This window comes from Tasmannia lanceolata, unplaced genomic scaffold (genome assembly GCF_043159265.1).
Source record: "Tasmannia lanceolata isolate RefF3 unplaced genomic scaffold, GAP_Taslan_0.1 ptg000016l, whole genome shotgun sequence".
In the NCBI taxonomy this organism is placed as follows: Eukaryota; Viridiplantae; Streptophyta; class Magnoliopsida; order Canellales; family Winteraceae; genus Tasmannia; species Tasmannia lanceolata.
The window spans coordinates 6537439-6563401 of NW_027518693.1; the positions used below are offsets into that span (position 1 = coordinate 6537439).

The 25963-nt window shown below is 39.2% G+C and overlaps 2 protein-coding genes and 1 pseudogene across 3 annotated transcripts; 1 reads left to right on the forward strand and 2 right to left on the reverse strand.

Moving 5' to 3' along the window:
• Window positions 1-2025: 2025 nt before the first annotated feature.
• Window positions 2026-10929, reverse strand: LOC143848571 (co-chaperone protein p23-1-like). Its single transcript, XM_077357533.1, has 6 exons — window positions 10773-10929; window positions 3143-3329; window positions 2893-3055; window positions 2734-2771; window positions 2585-2642; window positions 2026-2284 (listed from the first exon to the last, which is right to left on the reverse strand). The coding sequence occupies exons 1-6, from the start codon at window positions 10775-10777 to the stop codon at window positions 2208-2210; spliced, it is 528 nt and encodes a 175-aa protein (XP_077213648.1). The 5' UTR covers window positions 10778-10929; the 3' UTR covers window positions 2026-2207.
• A 5748-nt stretch (window positions 10930-16677) lies between these two features.
• LOC143849122 (uncharacterized) lies at window positions 16678-21394 on the reverse strand. Its single transcript, XM_077358171.1, has 4 exons — window positions 21219-21394; window positions 19218-19818; window positions 19065-19124; window positions 16678-17299 (listed from the first exon to the last, which is right to left on the reverse strand). Exons 2-4 carry the CDS (start codon window positions 19764-19766, stop codon window positions 17039-17041), a joined length of 870 nt encoding a protein of 289 aa, XP_077214286.1. The 5' UTR covers window positions 19767-19818; window positions 21219-21394; the 3' UTR covers window positions 16678-17038.
• Window positions 21395-24030: 2636 nt separating this feature from the next.
• On the forward strand, window positions 24031-25730 carry LOC143848598 (uncharacterized protein At5g64816 pseudogene; annotated as a pseudogene). The gene is made up of 2 exons (XR_013235424.1): window positions 24031-24185; window positions 25257-25730. The product of XR_013235424.1 is annotated as an uncharacterized protein At5g64816 pseudogene (transcript).
• Window positions 25731-25963: the final 233 nt, after the last annotated feature.

Here is a 25963-nt window from a genome sequence, read left to right on the forward strand (position 1 = left end):
ATCCTTTGAAGTGGGCTCCACTGTACTAAAAATACTGGACTTCTCGCACTCACCATATGAAAACTCTAGTATCTTGGAATCGTATGATTCGGAGGGGTTTTTTTGGGCCATAGGATATCCAAAGCAACAGGCAGAGTGCTAGAAACCTGCTTGGGAGGCGGGGATTCGGTGAAAGCAAGCAGAGCCAAACACCATTCTTGGCTCGGATCGGGAAAAACACACAATCACTCGTTTTATGGCTGTTAATTTGCGCCATAATTTTCAAGTGCAATAGACCAGATGGGATTGGGCTTTTTGTTTCTCGCTTCAACCATAGTTACAGATTTGGAGCAATTTAGGTGTTTTACACGTCAGGAAGAGTTTGGAAAGAATTTTGAGAAATTATTCTTTTTTCTATTTACTAGAATGAGGCTGTTTCACCTCTGTATCTAGGGGTGCAACTTGGGTCGGGCTCAACCCGAACCCGACGGGTTCAACCTGATTTTGGGTTGACATTTTCTCGGGTTGGGTTGGTTTAGGGTTGGGAAAAGCCAACCCGATTTAAATTCGGGTTGGGTTAGGGTTGAGGTCTTGGCTACCCGACCCGAACCTGACCTCCGTCCTCTAATTTTATCATGATTTTCTCAGGATTATGTTTTTTTTCTTGTATTTTTCCGTTTGGCCCTAGATGAACCTGAACCCAACCCTACTCAACCTGACCCGATTTGGAGGCGGGTTGGGTTAGGGTTGACCATCTTCAGCCTGAGGCTCGGGTTAGGGTTGAGGGAATGCTATCTCGGGCTGGGTTAGGGTTGGCCTCAATCCGACCCAAGTTGCACCCCTATCCGTATCCACTCTAAGTGCACCTTGAAATCAACATGTTCACTTTTCCGGGAATAGCTTGATTTCTTGTTGCGGCGGTGGTAAAATCCACTATTTAATACTAGATTAGGATGTGGCTTCAATTTCTACTACTGTATTTGTGCAAATTATTTTGAATTTCATGAGATTTACTGTAATGTATGAGAAATCAAAATTACTTGTCACATTTAATTTGGAAAATAATGGGATTACTTAATTATTCAAAGAGAATTATGCAGAAGAGGAAAGCAATTGTCACATACATAAAACATTTGCACGATCAATTTGAGGTAAAGAAGCTTTTAGAAGAAACTGAGAAACAAGATAAAATGTGAGGCTCATAACATTTGTGACCCGAAGGTTTGGGGCAAGCTCAATGCACTAAAATTCTAATAATATCCTCTCGAAGAGAGACATAATGAACAAAAACTACATGCTTAGATCAGCTCAATCATAATCATTTCTTGTAATTATTTAATTCTCTTACTTTAGGATGAGGACAGAAAGGATTTCTTTGGAATCCTTCTGCTATTGTTTTGGGTTTTGAGAACCAATTGCGAGTCCTTAACCAGTTTTGCACTCGCAATAGACTCAAATTTTAAAACAAACAGGGCCATACTAGCAAGAAAATAGGATTTGTACGCTTGCATTCCTCCTAGGGAATGTTTGCATAAAAGAATAAAAAAGCCCACTCTGCACCCCTTTTGGACTCGTCTGGTTGCAATCCTTGCAGTCTTTCATTTTTTTTTTAAATTTTTGGCACCAGCACCAATTTTGAGTCGTTGCACTTTCTGCTTCAATTGAACAGAAATGCTTTGTATATGAAAAGTTTCTTTTAAGCTTCCAAACGGAATTTCCAGCTCAAGCAGCTCCCAATCAAGCATCCATTGGTGTTGCTAGATGGAACTTGAACCAAAGAATGCCCAAAAGTAAACGCATAGGCCTTGATTGATTTCTCACCAAGTTCAGTAAATTTGATCCAATTCAAATGAAAAATCATTCTACTCAAACCCAATTTCTGTCTGATTTCGACTTGGGCCCCATCTAGGTATAACCGACAGCAACGGATCATATGATTATGGGTCCTGAAAACTCATAATAGGATAAGAACTCTCAAACCAGAATCAAAAGAGCTTTCAAATGACTTGAGGCCAAAACCAAGCAAATGAAATGAGCAGAGACACATTAGACTAAACAGACGCACTGCCATGGAGACTACATTTCAAAATAACCAAGCCTTGATCCTACATGAAGTGGGAATTTAACACCCTAAGCATTGTTTTTGTTTATAGACATAATATGCATTCATCAAGAGAGAATATAGAGAAAGTATGGAGGAGAAAACATGGATAATGTAAATTATTGCTTTAAGCTTTCGCCTCTGAATCGCCGGCTCCTGAAGGAGCTTCTTCTTCCATCTTCAGCTCTTCAGTGTCACTGTCTCCTGCAAAAGAAAGAAACATCGTCTGGTTAAAATAAATGTCTCAAATTCTTTAAGCCTTTTGAAGCAAATCAAGTATGGTCCAGTTTTGAAGGAATATGCTTCAAGCGTTGAATAATTTCCACAAAGATGTCTTATGTTCCTCAAAGCAGCCTTTTTTGCACATGACATACATGCATATCTCCAAGTACTTAAACTTCCAAAAAACATACAATAATCTGAGAAATTCTTAAAATATGCAACCATTTAATCTGTCCTGGAAACAAAAACAGATCAGCAGATGAGTGCATGGGAAAGACTAACCTTCGTCCTCATCAGCCACATCACCATCAAAATCGTCTGCGTCACCCATGTTCAATTTCTGAAAAGGGGAGAAAGAGAATGAGAAAATATGTATAATGTAACAAGTATATAATGCCTTGCAGATTTTACAAACAGGTTTGGCTACATACCGAGAAATCCATGTCACCAAAATCCATATCATCTCCAACTGGAAGTAATATTTTATATAAACATACCAGTCAGTTAGAATAATTCACAAAATGCAAACTGCTTTTCAATAAATACATAGCAAGTGGCAAATACAAGAAAAGAAAGTATAAAAGACTCACATTTGCGTTCTGGTTCCTCATCTTCATCAACCCATTTGTCCCAATCAACTTTTAGAAAAGCAGGAGTCTTTCCATCCTGCTTTAACAACTTACTCCACCATTTTTCCTCCGCTTTCTTCACAAGGTAACATATATTCCTCAAACCAATGCTAGCTTTGCTCTCCTGCAGTGTGATATTAATGCAATTGTCATGGTTTTATTTATCTACAAGAGATTGGGCAAAAATAACACCTTTCTAACATGCACTTACATCCACATTAACTTTATCACACAAGTCAATGTCAACTTCATATGGTATTTTATCGGTCCCACTAGTGGCGGAGAAATAGAATTTCCCTTCTGGTTCCAGTTTGAGCTTTACATCCTTGGCATCTGGTAATTCAATAGTGATGTAAAGCTTTTCAGCTCTCTGCGCCCATTTGACTATAGGATGTCGGCTGAAAACAAGAACAATGGAAACAATAGTTGGAATTAACTTGGAAACAAGTATATCAAATGGAAAGAACAGATCACACCAGATAACCTTATAATAGGCAATAGACACTTTCTCTAAGAAAGCTTCTTCCAGGACAAAGAAAAAGAATGTAACTTGCCCAAGAAATGGCAGACATGCACATTGCAGACATTCAATCATGTCTTGAACACGTAAAAGAGATGAAAATTAGTAAAAGGAACATGTGCATAAATCTTTAGATGATCCTTTCTCAAGGAATAACATAAAAGGAGAAAAGTTAACTATCAATCACATGCTAAATATCAAGGCCTTCAACAAGACTCAAAAACCATTTTATTTTTACAAGACACCTGTCAACAAACAGCCAAATCTGTTTTCATACCAATTCTCCATTCACAACGTTGCAGTTTAATTCACTAATAAGTTGGAAGATATACACAAAAATGCTTTGTCTTGATCAAGATAGACAGGCAGTTTTATCTTTACACATGAAAGAGAGCATGAAAGAGTTTGAAAGAAATAAAAGACAGACTACGAACTTAGCACAGTTATATGGGGCGTTTGTGAAATCATTGGTACCTCGAACTGGCCTTAAAATCCATTTCCATTCAGCATGAGAGGCAAATACACAAACAACATTCGGATTTTCATATGGGTGATAAGTAGTTCATGGCTCTCCAAGACATTCTTGCTAAGGAAGCCTTTGTTTCAGTAGTTAATGGTCACCAATAGAATGAGAATAAGAGATATAGGGGATACCGGCTTGCCAATACTTGATTTGCTTAGTTCAAAGTAGGTTGTTGCTATTTGGATCTGCAAGATTCTCCTTTGATATGCAGGCAATTGTACATCCATGGAGAAATAAGGAACTTTCACCTAGGATGCTTCACTTTGATAGTATGACTGTCGAGAGGGTACAATTATGTTACTATTGAGACAGATGAAAATCTGTCCTAGCAATGTGTGTATGCACTCTACAAACGGTGACACAGTATAGGGGCAGGGCAATCTGGAGTGCTCAAATTTGGGGGGCGACGTGTCTCTGACTTGTAAATACTATATGTATCAGATACCTGGAATTCCTATTCATATTGTATCTTATAGTCTGATACAAGCGTTGTATTGGATGTCATGGTCTCATTTTTGGATGACTAGATGATACACATTTTTTTATTCGTATCCCCATACTGAAAAACTGATAAGTGGAGTGTGATATGTACCCATATCGAATCAGATTTAAATGCATGGTTGGGTATGTGCTTTTGATGGATTCAACATTCCAAAGAGCTCCAAGCACTTCAAAATAAAGCTCGAAAGTAAAGTTGGCATGTCAAGCTAGCACCCTAAGCATAGGGCACAATTAACATGTAGAGGCTACGAAGGAATACTCTATCATGCTTATAACATCGCAATGGGTTTAATTCCGACAACAAATGCTGACAATAGAATTGTCAAACATACAAGTAGACTTCTACCATGTCAAAAATGTTGGTTGTAGACTGGCCGTAGAAAATCTCTAGAATGCTGTCTACCAAAATTATGTGACCCAGTAAGCTGTAGAAAATGAGAATTCTACCTGGTTACTCATGGACTAAGGTCAGAAGATGTAGATTTCTCATGTCTATGGTCCTCCTCCTCCACATGTAACTATAAGCACTACTTTTTAATCCGCATATTTAAGTATTGTCTTCCTATTATTTCCCAACGTACGCAACCACTTTAATAGAGAAGTATAGACACTAATCTACAACACAGCAGCTTTTTGGAACAACAACGACAAAAATAATCTGTGACAACATCTAAAGAATCTGACCGTACTTCCAAACCATACAAAGGGAGAGATGAAAAGCATTCAGTTGGCGAAATTACACCTAAGAAATAATTACACTAACAGCCAACCTTACAAAACTAGATCCTCAAACAAACCCTATCACTACCATCGGTCCATTGGGCCCACTACAATATACATAGCACATGCACGATGGTCGATGAAATAGAAAACTAGCTACAAGCACATAGATAACATGGGTGTTTAAGTGGGTTGGCATGGTTGACTACATCGATGGGAGAGAGACATAATCTGCTACTATATAAGAATGAAACAAGGGTCACAGAGAGATTCACACCGATCTTTTAAACTCAATCCTCACCCTCAGATTCTCACAACCCGTAGATCACCCTAAGCTACCCTCACGTTCAAGAGAAAACCCACACGTCTCTCTTCTCCACACGAAAAACCTCTGTTCTAAAAGGCGGCCGCCCAGGCGTTGGGAGCAGAAAAAACGCACCGCCCAGGCCCTGGGCGTTTAAAAAAGCGGTCTCACCGCCTGGGCGTTATTAGGCGACTGCCCAGATGATGAGGTAGCCACCCAGGCCCTAGGCGTTTTTGACTTTTTGTTATTATTTAATGTTTAGTGCTTATGCATAAAATGGTTTGGATTGTTATGTATTCAAGTATTTGTATTTTATATAAAAAAATGCAAGATATTATGAAAATATATTAATATCTAAAAAAAAGAAAAACGCCCAAAACGCCTAGGCGCTGGGAGGTCAGTCAGCCGCCCAGCTCTGCCCAGCGCTTTTTAGAACATTGCGAAAAACTGTCATTTTCTTCTCATCTCACTTGACATAAGGTTTAACACTACTTTATATAGCTTTAGGTATCCTAAACTCTCTCACTAACTATCCTAATCTAACTAGGAAACAATCAAGATACAACTCTCACAATTCTTCAAACCAAACAAACATACGAATCTCTCTCTCTCTCTCTCTCTCTCCTAATTCCATTAGGAAACTCTAAGAGAGCCCCACTAACGAGAAACAAGACACTAATCCCAACAATCTCCACCTTGGCTTGTTTTTCAATCACACTTACGATTTTTCATTAGTCTCCATTTGTTTGGTATAAACACAAACATCCCTTGACTTTCTGCAATGACTAGCTACACACATCATAGAATCATCCTAATCTTGACTCCACCTGACTCAATCAACACAGCTGGTGCACATGTGTAGCTTGCCTTGAGCCAACTCCTACCTAGTCAACGTTGGAGAGAAACCTCACCCCATCCTCTCCACCAGCAAGAACTACCACCCCTCACCATCGTCTGTAGCCTACAAATATGTCTCTACACCAATTGTTAAAGAGAACGTACATTTGGCCTTATGATACTGTGTACTCTGTTTCCAATTAACCGTCAAGTATTAAGAACATATGTCCCCATGTCCCCTACCAGAAAATACAAAACGTCACACTTCTGCCCTTTCATCATGTCCATATAACCACGTGTAATTTTCATAACTCCACTTACAATTGAGTACTTGCAACTCTTGGAGCCTAACTAAGAGACACTAGATTCTTCAGCATCTTTAGATATACAACCCAACACCCAAAATGTGCAGCACTCCTTCGAACATCCTAATCATCACCATCCTAACTCTTGTGACATTGCAAGTTAATCCATCACCCAAAGACACAGTCTTGGTCATTCTCTCATGAAACATATCAAAATATTTCCGTCTCAAGCCTACATGAACAGAGAAACAAAAATCTAGAATTCAATCATCTCGCGGAGTGAATCTATCTATGGAGACCCTGCGGACAACTCCATCTCCCTTTTCATTCATTATCGCCTCCACTATATTTCCAGTATCGTTGTCCAACTTGCCTACGATTTCTAAATCCCCCGTCATACGGCCTTTCTTTTTTATTCTCACGATGACCAATCAATCTATGCTTTGACTGTCATCTCGATAAAGCCTCTTAATAGCATTTGATAAGAGTACCGTAGTGATTTCTTCCAAGTTCATTGAATCTTTTTTATTAGTAAGGTAGCGATCACATTGTCATAATAATTAGATAGGCATTGTGTTGAGAAAATCCGCTTGGCAATCCAATCCAACCGTGCACAAATTTAACGGAAAAATAAAATAAACCAAACAAGCGATGAACACCGAGATTTTACGTGGTTCGGCCAAGCCTACTCCACGGGCGAGAAACACGATCTTCCACTATGAGAAAAAATATACAAGGATTACAATGGATTTAAACCAAAACCCAAAACCCGTAACCCTTTCCTTGCTTCTCAAACCCAAGACTGTACACAAGAGATAACCTGAGAGATAAATCCGAAAAAGAACCCAAGAGAAAAACCTGAGAAGAAACCCGAGAAGAAAAAACCTCTTCTCCCTTTCTCTCTCTTTTTCTCACTCTCCTTAGGGCAGCCGACACACCCCCAATCTCCTGTTGCCGTTTCCACACGAGAAACTTGCTATCCCATAGGTTTTAAAGAAAACCTAAAAGCTATTGTTTCTTAACCGGCTACTTGCCTTCCCACCTAAGCAATCTGTGTGAGTGGGAAATGAGGCAACTTTCCCAAGAATCTCCACCTTGGCTTATTTCCCAGCCACCTGAAGATTTTCCGTTGATGTCGCCGCCACCAGTCCGCTTTGCCGCAAACCACCATTGGCCTTCTGAAGCACCGGTAACTCACCCTCGAATCACCTTGGTTCTGACTCCTCCCAATTTGATCAACACGGCCAATGCACATGTGTAGCTACCAACCCGTTGACTCACCTAGTCAACCTTGGAGAGGGATCTCGATCCATCCTCCCCAACGTAGGTACCGTCATCCTCTCACGCTTACCATCCTTTCCCTTCAACGCCATAGCCAAGCCCTATTGAACTAGGATATCCTTCACCCTCATTTGCCATAGGGTGAAACTACGCTTTCCGTCAAATCTGTCGATGTTGAACTGAGTAGAACTTGATTTTCCCGCCATCTTAGATTACTCTGCACTTCACGGTGTAGAGCTCCACCTTGAACGAGAATATTTCTTGGACAATCTTTCTACTCCCAAAGATCGCTCTAACTGCGATCCAACCACAACACCCACGATCACTCCACCCGGCCTCAACGATCCCTCAACCTGAGCTCTGATACCACTTGTGGAGAAAATCCGGCGGGCAATCCAATCCGACCGTGCACAAATTTAACGGAAAAATAAAATAAACCAAACAAGCCACAAGATGAACACCGAGATTTTACGTGGTTCGGCCAAGCCTACTCCACGGGCGAGAAACATGATCTTCCACTATGAGAAAACAATATACAAGGATTACAATGGATTTAAACCAAAACCCAAAACCCGTAACCCTTTCCTTGCTTCTCAAACCCAAGACCGTACATAAGAGATAACCTGAGAGATAGATCTGAAAAGGAACCCAAGAGAAAAACCCGAGAAGAAACCCGAGAAGAAAAAACCTCTTCTCCCTTTCTCTCCCTTTTTCTCACTCTCCTTAGGGCAACCGACACCCCCCCAATCTCCTCTTGCCGTTTCCACACGAGAAACTTGCTATCCCATAGGTTTTAAAGAAAACCTACAATGTATTGTTTCCTAACCGATTACTTGCCTTCCCACCCTAGCAATCTGTGTGGGTGGGAAATAAGGCAACTTTCCCAAGACATTGCTTTATATCTTCATCTTTTAACCTTGTGAAGCAATTCCATTAAACATTTTCATGTGTTAAAAAAAAAGATTTTTGCCTTCTTAAATCTCCAGCCCATACAATTGTGACTTCATATACAATCAGTTGGACAAACTTTTTGACAGATAACGCTACTTTAACTTCTCCCACAATTTCAGCAGTGACTCTTCTTCCATAATGTTAAACATAAGGTTATCTGTAAGATACAATTGAATTGTGTTGACATCCTTTGATTCAGCGTCTTCCAACTCAGCATCCTGCATATTATCTATGTTCCCATCCTTTCTCTTCAGCGCCTTAATAATGCCCCCTGTTGAACTAGGAGGTCTTTCACTCTCTTTTGTCATAGAGACAAACTACCATTTCCATCAAAATTTCCACTCTCAAATTTAAATGTCAAGCCGTTGGCCACTATTTTAGATCATCTCAGATCACTCCACACGCTTTGAAAGCAAAAAATTCAACTTCAGCTCTGGTCATCCAATTAGAACGATAACCAACCAATCAACCTCTTGTTGTCCATGCACAACAACGCCTGACCATACCCTAGACGATCAGTTCGGTGATATGTCAATAGACCAAACATATTATGTTGCGATAAACAATTCTGATTTCACCCGTTTTCTTTTTCAATTGATTCATACTACATTCAATCGATCCACACACCTCGAGAATCAAAATTAAACCACACAGAGATCTAAAATGAAGGCTACCTTATGAAAAAAATCTATAAAACTCCACTTCCCACTAGAATCTCCAACATGCTTTCAATATTACTGTTCTTGATCGTTCTTCGCAAATGATTGCTCCAACTATGGCTTTGATACCACTTTGTCGAATGATTTGTTGGGCCTGCCATGATCTACATGGCACATATATGATGAAATAGTAAACTAACCACAAGCACTAAGATAAAAGAGTCCTTATGTGGTTCGGCAAGGACGCCTACAACCACGGAAGAGACACGATCTTCCACTATTTTAGAATGAAATAAGAATTACAAAAAAGATTCATATCGACCTCTTAAACCTAATCCTCACCCCGTCATTCTCAAAATCCGAAGATCAGCGAAGCTACCCTCGCGTCCAAGAGAAAACCCCTGCATTTCTCGTCTCCAAAATGAAAAGTCATCCTATTCTTCGCATTTCACTGTACTTAAGGTATAGCACTACCTTATATAGATTTAGGTTTCCTAAATCAAAATCCCTCCCTCCCTCCATTTAGGGAACTCTAAGAAAGTTCGACTTGGGTGAAACAAAACACCAATCTCAACAACTACAGAAATAATCAAAGCAAAAACTTGCAAACAGCAGGCTGGATTTGGATGTGCTTATTGTTGCAAATAAAATCACAGTAATTAAATGTTAAATATTTGGATATTATCCCAACATAACCTGCATCAAATCACACACACACAAACACACACACAAAAAAAAAGAAGCTAAAGTCTAATGGGCAATATCTGAAGTAAATATAAATGTTGAGTCCAAACTCAGCACTAGACATTGACAAATGGAAGGCAAATACACCATTGACAATAGAGGTTAAAAACCCAACCAACAGTACCAACCCATAGAAACCCAAAAACAGCTGATCAAATGAAGTAATTCCATTTCATATCCCCAATCACAAAACCCTACTTCAATCCCAACAAAAAAGAAAACAATTGTAACACACTATATCTGGTGAAATCTCCAAAACGACAGAGTTCCCATCAAACCCCATGAATCATTTCAGCAGCAAATGCAAAACCAAGAAAGTCTAATACCCTATGCAGGACGATTAATGATAAGCAAAACCCAGAAAAGAAAATGAATTAAAATCCCAAGCAGAAGCTGCGTAGACTCACACACATAGGAATAAATATCATGGGTTTTTTTTTAATATCTGGTTTTAGATTTTTAGCAATGCAACGATGAGAAAATAGAAGAGGCTTACCTCATTTTCTTCCTTTTTTTTTTCGCTTCGAAGATTTTTTTTTTTTGTTTGAAACGGAAAGAGCGGAAATAGTAATCAAGATAGGCAGGGAGAGGGGATTAGATGTATTTATATTGTGCTGCGGGTGTCTGTTTATAGACTCTTCCATCATATTCGCGAAAGTCCACCCAAGTTGGAGTGCAACTCGGGTCTCGTCCGGTTGAGGCCAACCCGAACCCGACTCGACCCGAGTTCTAGCCCAATCCAACCCGACTTTTTAAACTTACTAGAAACTAAAAAGGAAAACTGATAAAAGAGAAATGTCGGGTTTCACTCGGCTCAGGTTGACTAAGCCCTCAACCCGAACCCGACCTGAACACAACCCGGGTTAGGAAAACCCAATCCGAACCTGAACCCGAACCCAACCCAAGTTGCACCCCTACACCGAAGGGTTCCAATCAAGTTTAGATTTGGGGTTCAATGGATCCGCTTCGGATTGGATCCACCTACTTTTAGTTATGATCCATTCAAATCTCTCATCGGTCATATTGGATTTGGATTGTTCTTCGGATCCTACTTCCCGTGTCTCGGTCACTATCCATTTCAAATTAGACACTCTAATCCTAGTCAGTCCTACTTACATTTTACACAGTTAAATTTCTCAAGAGAGAGAGAGGCAAGCACGAGCTTGATCCAAGGATTAACCTCTGCAATAACAACACAGTGGGTTATGGGCTCAGGGTCAATAGTTACAAAAGGAAGAGAAGAGGGTGAATTGAGATTTTTTTTTTTTTTTTTTTTTATGGGTAAGCTGGGTCAGGCGGACCCCTACCAGATATATTAATAAACAGAAAGATGCATCAATAAGAACAAATAACAACCCCTAACAGACAAGCGAAAGCAACAAATGGATAAACCAAAGGCTAAAGAGCCTACAAAGAAGAACAAAAGACGCAACAAGAGAGAGCCAAAAGCTAACCAGCCGATAGCAAACTAAAAACAAGAGAGAACCAAGAACCCAAAAATCACCACCAATAATCCTCATGTACCCACTGTCCCAACATCAAACAAAAGCCCCGGCTTAGGTTAGGGAGGTTTGTTTAGGGACGGTAGGACACAAGAAGAGGAAGGGTGGAGAAGTAAAGGGGCTTTTCCCTTTTTTTTCCTTTGGACCTTTTGCCAAGCTTCACCATCGGTAGATTGGGATTCTTCAATTCTTATATGCTGACTTGGAGAAGTCTCAAGGATGTCGAGAGCTGCAAATTGATTCTTGTAGGAGATTCTTGGATTAGAAGCGGATTCAGAGATGTAGTCAATTTTTCTAAGAGGGGGATGCAGTGATTCGAGACTTGAGAGAGAAGAATTAAAAAATACTAAAAATAATAACATATCGAAAAAATACATATATATATTTTTTTACTAAAATAGTCTTAATAATATTTAAAGTTATAAAAAAAATTAGAGGGTATTTTTGTAAAATATTATAATAAAATTGGATTTAGGACCGTCTTTTGTTGGTTGTCTGGGTAATAATTTTGGATCTGACAAAGGTTCCAAAATGTGTCCATGGATCCTAATAATGTGTCTATCTCCAGTCCTTTTCAATTTAGATTCGGATGGTCCATCGGACCGTTAGGATCCATTATCTCCCGAGTTTAGATGCTTCATCAATACCTTTTGTGGATTGATATCCGCATCACCATCTGTTCATAATGGCACTAATCACCTTTTTTTTATGGACAAATTTCCATCCTGGACTCGCATCATCAAAACATGGTCATGAGTTTGGACCGATATTAGGAGTCTAGGGACTGATATGGGCACGACCATGTTTATAGGAGATTTTATATGGTGAGTGGGCGTGAAGTCCAGTATTCTTTGGAAAGTACAATGGGGCACACTTCAAAGGATTATCTAAACCGTTCCTTTGTTGGGCTTCAACGTAAATAGGTGGTACACTGTAGATCATCTCCATAGGATGATCCTCGCCCTCTTTACGTTACAGCCCAGCAAATGAACGATTTTAATCATTCTGTGAAGTAGGCCCCACTGAACTTTTTGAAGAACGCGCCCACCCTCCAAATAAAATCTGTCCATAGAGAACTCACAAAATCCTACCCTTTTTCCCATACAGGATACTTTTAGAAAGACTCTTTATCTCTTACTAATGAAAGCATGCGAACTCACAATCATCCATTGCTGTAAGAATTGCTTTATGTGCCACTGTATACCACCTCTGGCAGGAAAGAAACAGAAGAATTCATGGTGAGGCTCCATCTCATAAGCAAACCATTATGCACTCTATTCTCTCCATCATCAGAGATAAGTTGATTCATCTAAACCTCCCAGACTCTCCCAACTCCAGAGCTTTATCAATTGCAAAGCACCTCAATCTCTCAATCCGCCAACTCAGCAAACCAGCAAAAACCTGTAAGTGGTCCCCCCTGGTCACAATGAACTAAAGCTTAACACTGATGCCTCCCTTACCAGTTCAGTGGCTGCTATTGGAGGTCTCATTCGTGATTGGAATTGCAATACACTGGCCATATTCTCCACTGATCTGAAGCAAGACTCCATCAATGTTCTAGAAATGCAAGCGATTAGCAGAGGATTATCTATTGCAACAAACTTCACTTCAGGAAATCTTTGGATTGAATCTGACTCCAAAATAGCTATGGAAGTGATAAATTGTTCATATAAATGCCCCTGGTGTCCTTGGTCCACTCTCACCAATATACAGAAATGCCTAACCAGATTTTCCTCATGGAGGATCACCCACATTCTGAGAGATGGTAACAGTGCAGCTGACTTCCTGACCAAATCAAGCTGTCCCTTCAAAGGTATTGCTTATCACCCAGAGACATTGCCCCTTGCTCTTCTCGACATTGTTTTGGCTGATTCGAGAATGACTCCTTAAGTGATGTTTGGTTCTATTCTGTTGTTGTTTTGATGTTCTGATTGTTGTATTTCTTTGCTCCTGGAGCTTGTTGGCCGTTATAGCCGTCCCGTCCTGTCCTGTAATTCTTTTCTTTTTCTAATATATCTGGTAGGGGTCTGCCTAACCCAATCTTACTCACCAAAAAAAAAAAAAACATGCGAAGAGAATTGACAATTTGGAGTGAACGATTTTAGGCAAAAGTGGCTGTGAGCCTGGACACAATTACAAAGAAAGGGATTCCCATCCAACATTATTTTTCTAAATTGGACTCTTAATGGGATTAAACTTAAGTATCTAATACCTTTTTAATAAAATCCTAACTTCGATTAATCTAGCGAAATGATATATTCACCCCCTTCTCTTCCTGGCCGGCAGGAGTGGAGCCAGGAATTTACACTTGGGAGGGCCAGACTAATTTACACTTGCCAGCATTGGTCATTTGGGGGGTGTGGGATGGGGGCGAGGGGGCATGGCCACTTAACTAGCTAAGCATGCATATGCATGTAAAGCCATGCACCATAAAAGGTATTTTGCAAGTCATTGGGGGGCCATGGCCCCCCTCATGCTATATGTGCCTCCGCCCCTGGTGACCGAGGAAGGAAAAAGGAGGCAAATATATCACTTCCCTAAATCTAAATATGAGTGGCAATGTGTCCATCCTAGTAGATATCATGAGAGATAACTCCAGCTAAACCCCTCAAAAAATTTTGTTAAATTTGGATTGATATTTTTAGTTGCACAAAGAGATCAAAACGTATCCTTAAGTCTCAGCTCCTCTTTAACAATTGGGCCCACAAATATTCCATAAATAACTTTCATTGTTGCCAAATATGCGCTTCAACCATTCTTAGATGAAAATGGCCAAGAAAAACGGGGTGGAAAGAGCACCTTCATTTCTAGTATTATCAATTTTGAAACAAAAATCCACCAATAAGGTAGGGAAAGAGAATGCATTTCGATGCAAAAATAAATAAACAAATAAATACAAATTTCGAGGACCCATGTTACTACTCTCTTCAGCTTCTAGTCTCCATTGAGAATTTGTCTAGTGCTTAGAAAAATTGCTCCAAATTATGGGCAAATTTGGACAAACACGGGCAACCTTCGTTTCTGGAAAGGGCCGTAGAGGACATTGTTAACATAAGCTTCCATGGAGTGATTCCCCAAACCCAAAGATATGGCTTCTTCCACCTTCAGCATGAGGGCTAATGCAGCGGTTCTCTCTCCAAGTTGCTCTAATCTACTTATGCCAGTGAAAGTCTGCAGAAAGAGCAAGTTAGAAACCAGGGAACTAATCTTTTATACTTTAACACTCCCCCTCATGTGCGGCCCTTCTTTTTTAGGGCTGCCCCTACACGTGACACTTATAGCCCCCTCTTCTGGATTGGCCATTACATGTGCCATTGTGAAGAAAAGAGAGAAGAAAAACCTCGGCTTGTTTGTGCCTCTTGAAATAGGGAGAAGAAAAAAACAAGGGTTTTATGTCTCTTGTTGGTTTTCTTGGAGAGAGGGAGGAAAGATGATTTCTCCTTGAGTACTCTAACTTAGAAGTGAAGAAGGATGGCGAGAAAGATTTGTATTCTCTTGTGTTTTCTACAAAAGTGGAAGTCAAGAAGGGGTTTTGTTACTTCTTGATTAGTGGAATATTTTTTCTTGGATTGCCCCGTAGAAGTAGGCCATAGTGTCGAACTTAAAACGAGTGTGTTCTTTATATGGGTTGAAATTGTGATTTGTTTTATCTTCCTTTTGATCGCGGATTTTGATAGACCTTTGTCCGTCAAATTTTTACACTATTAATTTCAAAGAAAGAAAGAAAGAAATCCATGTGGACAAAATTCAATCGAATAGAAATATGCTCAATTCCTACCTCATAGGTCAAAGAACGAGTTTATATACTATAAATTTCAAAGAAGAAAAAGAAACCCAGATGGAGAAAATTCAATCAAATAGTAATAATCTCAGTTTCTGCTTCACAGGTCAAAGAAAGAAAATCATATGGGGAAAATATCAAATCAAACAGCAAAAAACTCAGTTCCTTACTTGAGTAGTCTCTCTTTTCATTGCTATTGAGGGTGGCTGGATAAAAGAGGCCTCTTCTTCTATTTTGGAATTAAGCTTAGATTTCCAACATCCCATTGTTGTTGTAGGTGATTTGGTGAAATCTGAGGAAAATCTGTTGGTGAAGGAGATTGAGGTTCGAAAGAAAACAGAGGACGAAAGGAAGGAGTACAAAGATTTGCGTTTGGGATATTTATCTAGTGGTGGGAAGACAGTAAGGAAGTCTAGTTTGATTGAGAAACTATAAATTAAGAAAGAAAACATGAACTAGGAAAGAGACAGACGTATAAAAGCCTGTTGGAGAAAGAAATTGTGAAGGAGTAGGATTATACCCCCTCTGTTAACGTGAATTCTGGCAGACTTTAACGCTTTTTTGACGTCAGATCACGTAAAAGGGGAGTTTGAAGGTTACTATTGTTTTAATTTGGTAAATTTTTAGGCCTGGCCCACCCACAGTGTGGCCCAGTTGATGAATGGCTTGGATTGTGGTGCCGCTGATGTCTACTTCACTACTCACATATAAGATTATAGTGGGCCCCACTTCCACCTCATTTACTTGATCAGATTTTGATGAAATTGGCTCCACCAACTGCCATTGGGAACACCTTGATCAGATAATCCCAGGCATCCATTGATCCATATTTAGGATTCTCCCAAGACCATTTCAATCACCTCATGACGGTCTGCAAGACCAACGGTTATGATTTCACATACATGCCCAAAAATTGCCTTTTATCGTTGATCAGACCATTTACTTGGAGGACCAACCTTGAACTCAAATAGCTGAAAAATTCAGAGAGGGCGCTTGGATCCTTCAAACAATCATGAAAACAGAGACATGAAAGCCTTGCATGCTTTCTTCAAGGATTTAAATAATAACTCTACGAAATAAGAGAAGACCAAAATTAACTGTTCAACTCACAACTCGTCTTCTCCATTCATTTTACGAATAACCCACCCGGATTTACATTGACTCGACCCAGTTCAAATCTCAATAAAGAGGTTAGTCTGATTTTTTAAGCATTGAAATGTTGATCGGGTTGCACTCAACACCCAATCAGAACAGTATGTTCAGATCAATGTGATTTTGGACCATGGATGATCCATGGTGGAGCCTGCTATTGGACCGCCAATACCCCATGCGGATCAAAAGTTGGCCCACCTGTGGATGATTCCTTACAACAACCTACCAACAGAAAAAAAATCTCAAAGTGGGACCCAAAATTCAGTCTCCGTCCTCAAGTGCGAGTAAAAAAGAGCAAAAAGTAAAGGAAAGAAAATAGAGTGGGCCCTAATCGGGGCAAATCTGTGAAAACACAGACAGCCTTCGTAGTCTTCGGGTGGGGCCGTACAGAAGTTGCTTGACTCGAGCCTCGGTTGCGTCATCTGCCAATGAGAGTGCGATCATTTCCTCCGGCTTCATCTTGCTTTCCATTGCCACCGGTTCCGGTGCCGGTGCCGGTGCTGTTGGGGTTGCCGCCGGCGAATGATGGACGTAGCGACACTTGGGTCCATAAATGCAAGCCCCCGTCATGGCGAACGATACACATATCTGAGAATTTGTCAAGTTCAGAAGGAAAATGACGAATTGAATAAAAAGTCCTTTTTGCAAGGGTCAATTCAGCATTCTTTGAAAGACAACAATGTAGATAAAAAGAGTACTTCAGGGGCCTGCTAATGATTATGGGTTAATTAACCGTCTGGATTGAATTAGAAGTGAAATAATAAAAAATTCCCATAATCAGTTATTATAAGGTTGATTGAGTTATTGGTGCATCCTAATTAAATTCAGTAGGCCAACCGTATCCAGTTATGATGGTTTATTGATTAGGCTAAATTTGATATGATAAGATCGAAGTAGCTTACCTGTTAAGAGTTCTATAATGGGATAAACTCTAATAGGGCTTTTCTATTGTTGTCGTATTGGTCCCACTACCATTCATCAATCATTAAGAGATTCAGTCCAATGGGAAGGTCTATCAAGAAAAGATAGTGGAAGATCCAAGCCTGAATCAATCGGTTTATGAGATAAGTGTTAATGCCTTGTTTGTTTGGAATTTGAGAACCGATTGTGAGTCCAAATCCAGTTATTGGATTCAAAATTAAACATAATTTTGAGTCCCATAATCGGTTTGGACTCACAGTTGGCTCTCAAAATCCAAAACAAACAAGGCCTTAGGCTCTGCTCATTTAAGATTACGACAACTGATTGTGAACAACACACTTCATTATTATGATCTTAAATGAAGAGGGCTTTAATAATTCTGAGTTTTTGTTTTGTATCCCTGAATCTATATGATTTTAGATTAATCAAATATATCTTAGAACTATGCTAATTAGAACACTAATAAAGGTTTGATGTAGTTACGCAACCCCACCTTCATCTGATGATGATCCTAGCCCCTTGATCCTTCAAGCCGAGTTGGGGCTTTCACCAAGAAAGATTGAAATGCAAGAGAGGCCCAAGAAGGCCATTATATGAAGATGGTTAGGTTGCCAACGATATGAAAATGTTTTTACGTTAAGATTATCCTAACCGGCTGAATTATAAGTTGAACAGTTGCCATTCTATTTTTTAATGGTCCACTTAAAGTACACGAAAACAGGCTTAGGATTGTCTAATGAGTGGGCTTTGTTATTGAATTCACATCAGTAGTTGGGCCCACAAATCGGTGAATGTTCTGTAATCACTAATCAACAACTTGTATCACTTCCCGTATTTCCAAAGGTTTTTTGGTTCGCTTCACCAATTGGCCATACAAATAGCTCCTATTTGAGACGTCTCTCTCTGTCCGTTGAATTTTCAATTCTCAAAGAAGCTCAATCAAACAGCTAATGAAATAGGTTGAAAAAAACATGTCATGGCGGTAGTATGCAAACGTGAGAAACACTTGGACGTGAAAATTGACCGTTCCATTTGCATAGAGCGTATATATAGTAGTAAAGTACCAGAAAAATGAAGCCCAAAAACATTAGGACCCACATTATTTGTGATCCAAACCATTCATTTGTTGGTCCCCTATCTACGATAGGGTGTGCCCAATCAATCTTCAGAATATAATCCTAATCCTCCAATAGAAACCTCCACGGATCGAAGGGCTCGGATTATCTTATGTGGAAGATTTTCTGGGCACACCAATACACCATATCTACGTCTAGGTCCCAACAGAAATGGTTTGGATCACCCAAATAATGTGGACCCCACTGTTTGTTTATTTTTTTACTTTAAATTCTAGAAAAGTGCAGTTATTTTGACGTGGGTGTTGTACTACTCAAATACAAGAACAGAACACAGACGCAGAAGCTTCTTGAATTACCTCTGGTTTTTGTTTGGGGAGACGAACACATGGTCGCAATTCCTCTTTTCCGTGGGCAAACTGAAAATCAAATCAGAAAGTTAGCGACTCGAGATCCAGATAAATAGATAGGTAGATAGAGAGATAGAGAGATCAGAGAGATGGGTTAATTACCTGGCATTTGGATCCATACCGACAGCTTCCCAAATCCTCCCAAGCTCTGCAAATCTCCGTCTTATAAAGACTATTAGCAGAAGAAGACCCAGAATCCGAAGAAGACCTCGTTCTATTCCCATTCAAAGTATTAACAGGTATCTCATCCATCACCAAAACCTCCTCCTCCGTGACCTTCACCGGAGTTCTATTCAACGGGGTTCTGTACACCGGCGGAGACCTCGAAGGAGGCGTCTCGATATTCTCAATAGATGACAGTGGTGATGAAGAGCCTACGGAGGAGAATGAGGAAAGGTGGCGTAGGTGGTGGTGAAGAGGGTTCGAATCGGTTGCCGGAGAGATGAACGGATCGGTGATCGGACTGAATATTCCGGTGGGAGTGTAGGATGATATATCAGGGGTGTTGGTGTTGAATGTGGGTCCCAGGTAAGGGGTGAGGGAGAGAGGGTTATAAGGTGGTCTGGTGATCATGGGTTTGTTGGATGATTCGAACGAATTAATCGTTTTCTCCGAAATGTCGTTTTTGTTGGCGGTGTAGAACATCTCCATGATATCTGCTTGTCAGCTTTTTGGGGCTTTCTTTTTTTGATTTTTTGCTTTTCTAGAAAGAGGATTGGAAAAAAGTTAGAACTTGGAAGTACAACTAAAATGGTTAGAAACTTAGAACTAATAACAATAAGCATATATTCACTCGACGTCCCAGAGGGAGAGGTGATATTTCCACCCCCTCTGTCAGAATTATGAAGTAAAGTGATATATTCAGCCACTTTTCTTCACTAGGCCACTTCCTCTAGTGCATTTATACTGCTCTTTTTACACTACAAAGGGGTGGCAAGGGGAAGAAAAATGGGCGACTATATTGAAAGATAAGACCCGATTGGTTGATTTGGTTTGGTTCAGTGTTGTCCCAAACAACCCTATAGGTAAAGGATATATGTGTCAATTTGTAAGACGGAAGGGGTATTCTTATCATAATGAAATGTCTACTTGAAAACAGGCGCGTCCAAATAGTAGCTCTGAATAGAATTTTAGAATAGATTTTGCAATTTCTATGCGCTATCCCAGAAATAAAAGAGCCTAAATAGGTGAGAGCTGAGAGCGGATGGAGGAATGGGATGTGAAATTACCACAATGCCCTACAGAAGTATAATTTAATCCATGTTTTTCCTTGAAAAGTGAGTTTTTTCGTATAATTTAGTCCATGTTTTTCCTTGAATGGCCTTTGATATGATATTATGCTTGTGCCCTAACGGAGAATTTAATCTTTTCACGAGGGTATTATAGTCCATAAAGATTGACGCGGTGGAAAATTTGACGAAATTAAGCTCTGAAACGGTGGGAGTTACCGCATAAAGGAAAATTAAAAGACAGCTCGGAAATTTTTAAATCTATCATACAATCATTTAGAAAAGGCATTAATCAGATTATAATAAAACAAAAAAAATGAAAAATCTAAGATAAAAAGGGAACTATATTAACTAATTTGATAAATTAAACTCCATAAATCAGAAATGAATAAAGATGAAAGAAAATCTAGCTTCAAGAAAGCATGATCACAGATTCTCTCTAAACTAAAGATGAAACAGAAAATAAGCTGAGATTGCTCCGATCTGCTGATAAAAAACTAAAGTTCAAATCTCTGAAATTTCTGGAATCTTTCCTGGCCTAGATGTTCTTCTTTTCACCAAATATTAAAAAGGAAGAAGAAACAGAAATTAAGTAAAACCTGTATGAAGATTGATCATATATCCCTTCCATGTATGAGAAATTTGCCATGAAACGAGTAGAAATTACAGTTAGAAATTTTCCATTGGAAGAGAACCAGTTTCAAGCTATTGAAAATATTAAGAAACGATGCAGAGATTCATGAACGAGAAGAGATTTGCCATTAAACAAGAAGAAATTACAGTTAGGCATTTTCAATCGAATGAGAAATAGTTTCAAGATGACATAAATAAAAAACTTTCGAAAAGATTAAGAAAAGATGCAGAGAAGTATTACCTTACTTTCAGTTTTTCGAGATTTGTTGATTCGGCAATGTTCTTCTGAGATTCTTGCTATCCTTCGTTCAATCGATTTCAGATCTGTGAATTTTCAGATCTGAATTTCAGAATTCCAGCTATTTTCCCTCTTTTTTTCTCTTTTAAGACTCGCGCCGCGCGCGGAGTCTTGAAAGAACTGAGACTCTGGAAAAACACTTTTTCTGTTTGGAAAATGGAAAGCTTAAGAACGTATTTATAGCTGAGTTGGTAACTTTGTGGGACCCACACGGGGGAAAAGTCCGACGTGGAAGCTTTTTCAAATTAGATCATTGCGTATTCAGAGTAGGGCGGATTGTGTCCGTCGGATCGTGGGACCCACACGGGGGAAATGAATTCACAGTGAGCCTGCCACACGAGTCTGGTAGACCTAAAAACTGACTTAGATAAAGGCCAACGAAATCAATGGTTTAGATTTTCTCAGTGGAATCCTATACGCTTGATGAATCAAGGGGCTAAGATCAGGTGATCAGGGTGGCGAGTCAACGAAATCAACGGACAAGATAACAAATGAGCCACTCGCTGTTGATACTTGATTTATATCGGTATCGGATGCTGATATGTCAATGATGGCGTGAAAAGTGTAGAGGGCTGAAAACCACAGTATGATATTTTGATAGGGGCACTGTACACTATTTTAAAAGTAACCATGGATGAGGGTGGAAAGATTTTTCGTTTTTCTGACGTAGTGAGAGTTAAATGACATGTCACCTGACGTATGAGAGTCGCTTTTGAAACAGCTGAGTTAGGAAGAGTTTGGTTCGAGGAAAAGGAAGCGCCACTGCGTGGTTGGATGCTAGTAGCTTTTCAATCTACCATACCATCTTCGCCTTTGCATTTTTTTGGACCGTCCATTTTGTTGGCCACAATTTGAAGGGTTAAGATCATCCAAAACGGGATTATTGAGACCATATAACCACGATTAAAACTAATCTTTATCACCAATACTTCTGACATTTTTCAAATATAACAATTTATAGCAACATTTTGATAAAATGACAAAGGGGATTGACAAATCGACTCCCATGTATCTATCTCTCTCCTCTTTCTCTCTCTAACCCAGATGAGAGAGAAAGACACATTGGGAGTCGATTTAAGATATTTGGGAGTCGATTTATCACTACCCAATGACAAAATCGCAATATAATCCTGATATTTTAGGGGAATAGTATCCCCCTCCGACAGATAATATCCCCCGCCCCCCAAACACACACAACGTTATTCATTTTAAATGAAAAGAAAAATGTAAGCCTCTGCTCTCTCATGCGACAGCCTGTGAACTGCTTTCTGTGATGGTCTCTAGTAAATCCCTTTAAACTATATGGCAATATTTTCATTTTATGTGAAAATAACTTTGTGATATATTTAAGATATTTTTATTTAATGTTTTTTCTTAAATTATGTATTTTTAAATTATTTTATTTCATCATTTTTCCTTATATAAATCCAAATTAATATATCCGGAGACTTCCCCTGTTAAGAAGTTCCTAAGAATGATATATGTGGCTAGCCTAACAAATGATTCATGTTTCATGCATGCTCAGGCATATCATAAAGTATGTTGATTGGATGATCCTAATTCACCATTAATCCCAATAAAATAAACTCGTCCTTAAAATGGTTGTAATGCCCTCGATCTTTCACCATATTTTCTCGGCCATAGATCTTAGAAATCATCTTGCAAACAAAGCAACAATCGGCATACAAAGGCAGTGCTTGGCACATACCTAGATAGTCACAATCCAGAATCAGACTTAGGGGCCGTTTGGATATGTGGATTTTAGAATCTTGGATCTCATCAAAATCCTAGATGGGAGACGTGAGAAGATGGAGACTGTTCATCGTTTTCTAATTTCTCGCCTTTCTTTCCAACGAGTGAGGGAGTAGGAGACTGCCCCGTGTTTCCAGGTATTAGAAATCTTAGGATGAGGGAGAGATTTTTAAAACCTAGATTTCTTACTTAAAATCCATATTTTGACATCGCTTTCAAACTAAAACCTGGATTCTAAAATCCCCGTTTGGATACGCGGATTTTAGGATCTCGGATTTCCTCAAAATCCTGCATGGGATACGAGAGAAGAAAGAGACTGTATGCTGTTTTTTGATTTCTCGCTTTTCTTTTGATCAAGCGAGAGGGTAGGAGATCGTCCCATGTTTCCAGATTTTAGAAATCTCAGGATCGGGAGAAATTTCTAAATTGTGAATTCCTCACTTAAAATTCAGGATGATGGATTGTAAAAACACCACTTTCAAACTAGAACCTAAATTCTATAATCCATGGCTAAGTGTTTTGGGTAGCCTAAATTAGGAATTAGAATCGGCATCCTAATCCGGTTCTTATTCTGATCCCTTATAAATGAAATGGAAAAGGAAAAATAAAAATTAATTATATCGTTAAATTCAAAATTATTTTTATAATTTTTTTATTCAAATCCCACCCGAATCAGAATATCATATCTTGGGGCAGGAAACAGATTTCAATATTTTTCTTCCTTTATAATGGGTAAAAATCCTCATTTTTTTGGGGCACGGTTCCATCTCCCGGGGCTAAAAAATTGAATGGTTTAGATCATTCATTAATGTGGGCCCAGCTTGGAAGTGCACGTATAAAAACTCCTCCACGTGTTATTTTACACGCTGTGGCCCAACAAATAAACAGTTTGGATCGTCCTATGAAGTGGGCTCCGCTGTACGTTATAAATAATATGGCGGCAGTGTTAAAAGTGCCTCCCGCGCACGTTAGCATTTAACGCCAGTAAAACCCTGGAGTTTGTACTAAACCCTAACAACTATGTTTTTTACCTTCCCCCCCCATTTTCTGCCATTTTTTTTTTCCTTCTCTCTACTTCGTTTTTTCCTCTTGCAATCAAAGCTAGTAACTCCGCGATCTGAATAGATAGAGCTCCGAGTTGGCGGGTCTCTATTTCAGGTGAGGGATTTTTTTTTCATAAGTTCACCGTTCTTTCTTTATTCAAGAAAAGCGTCACTGGAATCTCCTAAATCCATTTTCTTTTACATTTTCTATCACTTTTCCTAGTCAATCAAACCCTAATCTGTTGATTTTCAAACTTTTGTTCTTTTAACGTTTACTCTTAGATACATTTTGTTTAAATCAGTGACTGTTGCTGCATATGGTTCTAGGGTTTGATTTTTTAATCCATAAGTAGTTTTGATATTTTAGAAATAGAGTTTTACAGGCTTGCAATCTAGGGCTTTTCTGTATTGTGATCTGAATTCCATATTGCTGGACTCCTTTTCCTTGATTTACGATTGTATAATTGCAGCGAAAATCGACATTTCTTTTGGGGAGATGATATTTTCACCCCCCTGCATTACGTGCACACCCCCCTTATAACCTGATTTGACTTGAAAAGTGGGCAACTTTATGTCAAATCACGTTATAAGGGGGTGTGCAAGTAATGTAGGAGGTGAAAATATCATCACCCTTTTTTATTATCTTTTTTTCATTTTGAAATTTCTGTTTTCATTTTCCTGCAATAGCTAAACTCCTTTTCTTTGATTTACGCTGTCCATCAAATCAATCATGAGGTCATGTATGGTCTCTCTCTCTCTCTAAAGGTCCTGCTTGGATTGCGAGAAAAAACATTTCTAACAGAATTTTATCTCGGATTCTTCGTTTCTTTCACGATTTAGAAGAAAATGATTTGGTTATGGTTAATTTTGAGGGATATTATTGTGAATTGAAGGTCCCTCTAAGTAAAAATTTAATACGATAGGTTCAAGCTATCTCCTTTCATGTGGAAAAGAAAGTAGGAAATTTTAGAAATATTTTCCTTTCCAAACTTTTCCAGAAAATTCTTGCAATCCAAACAGGACCTTGAATTTCCTACTATGGAAAATTTTATGTTTATATTTGTGGGAAAATCAATTAACTTCCAGTTCACTGCTGAATTTCCTACTATGGAAAATTTTATGTTTATATTTGTGGGAAAATCAATGAACTTCCAGTTCACTGTTGTCATTTTTGCTTTTACATTAGGGTTAAAGAAGAGACAACCCAACAATGGTGGATTTATGGTGGTCCTTACTGGGGGCTTCAATTCCTGCCATTGTTGCAGGGCAAGCACTTAGAGTGAAGAGAAGGCGCTCTGAAGAACATAGGATTAAGAGTGCCCGAGGGCGTGAGAAGAACTCAGATGATATCTTTGTCTGTGAGAGGGTTTGTACGTCTAAGAGAATGCTGAAGAAGGTTGGTGCTTTCTCAAAAGACCCAACTCCTGATACTTGTGTTACTGTGTGTGGTGTTTCTGAGCTTGATGCTTGCACAGATGCTTGTGCTCGCACTGTTTGTGTGAACCAACACCTAGTGCCCAATTGGAATGACATTTGCCTTCGTAGGTGCCAGAGCCAATGTCTTAAACTTTCATCTTTTTCTTCATCTTAGAACTGTCTTTTGTCTTCTCATAGAACATTTGTGCAAATTTTTACTTTAATAGAAATGTCATTTGCTCAATTTTTGAATTGTGTGGCTTATGTTTATGTTTCTGTGTTGTGATCTTTTGTTTTAGCATTTGTTGTGTTGCTACGTGTCATCGTGAACCACCCAAGTCGACTCCCTTTTACCTTGATCGTGTTCATATCGAAGTCCGGGTTTTGCCCTACAAAGTCGATCAAAACTCCTATGAATCTCTTCTGTTTGGTTGCGGCATTTACCTTGTAGAGTATTGGTATAAGGAGTCAACAGGG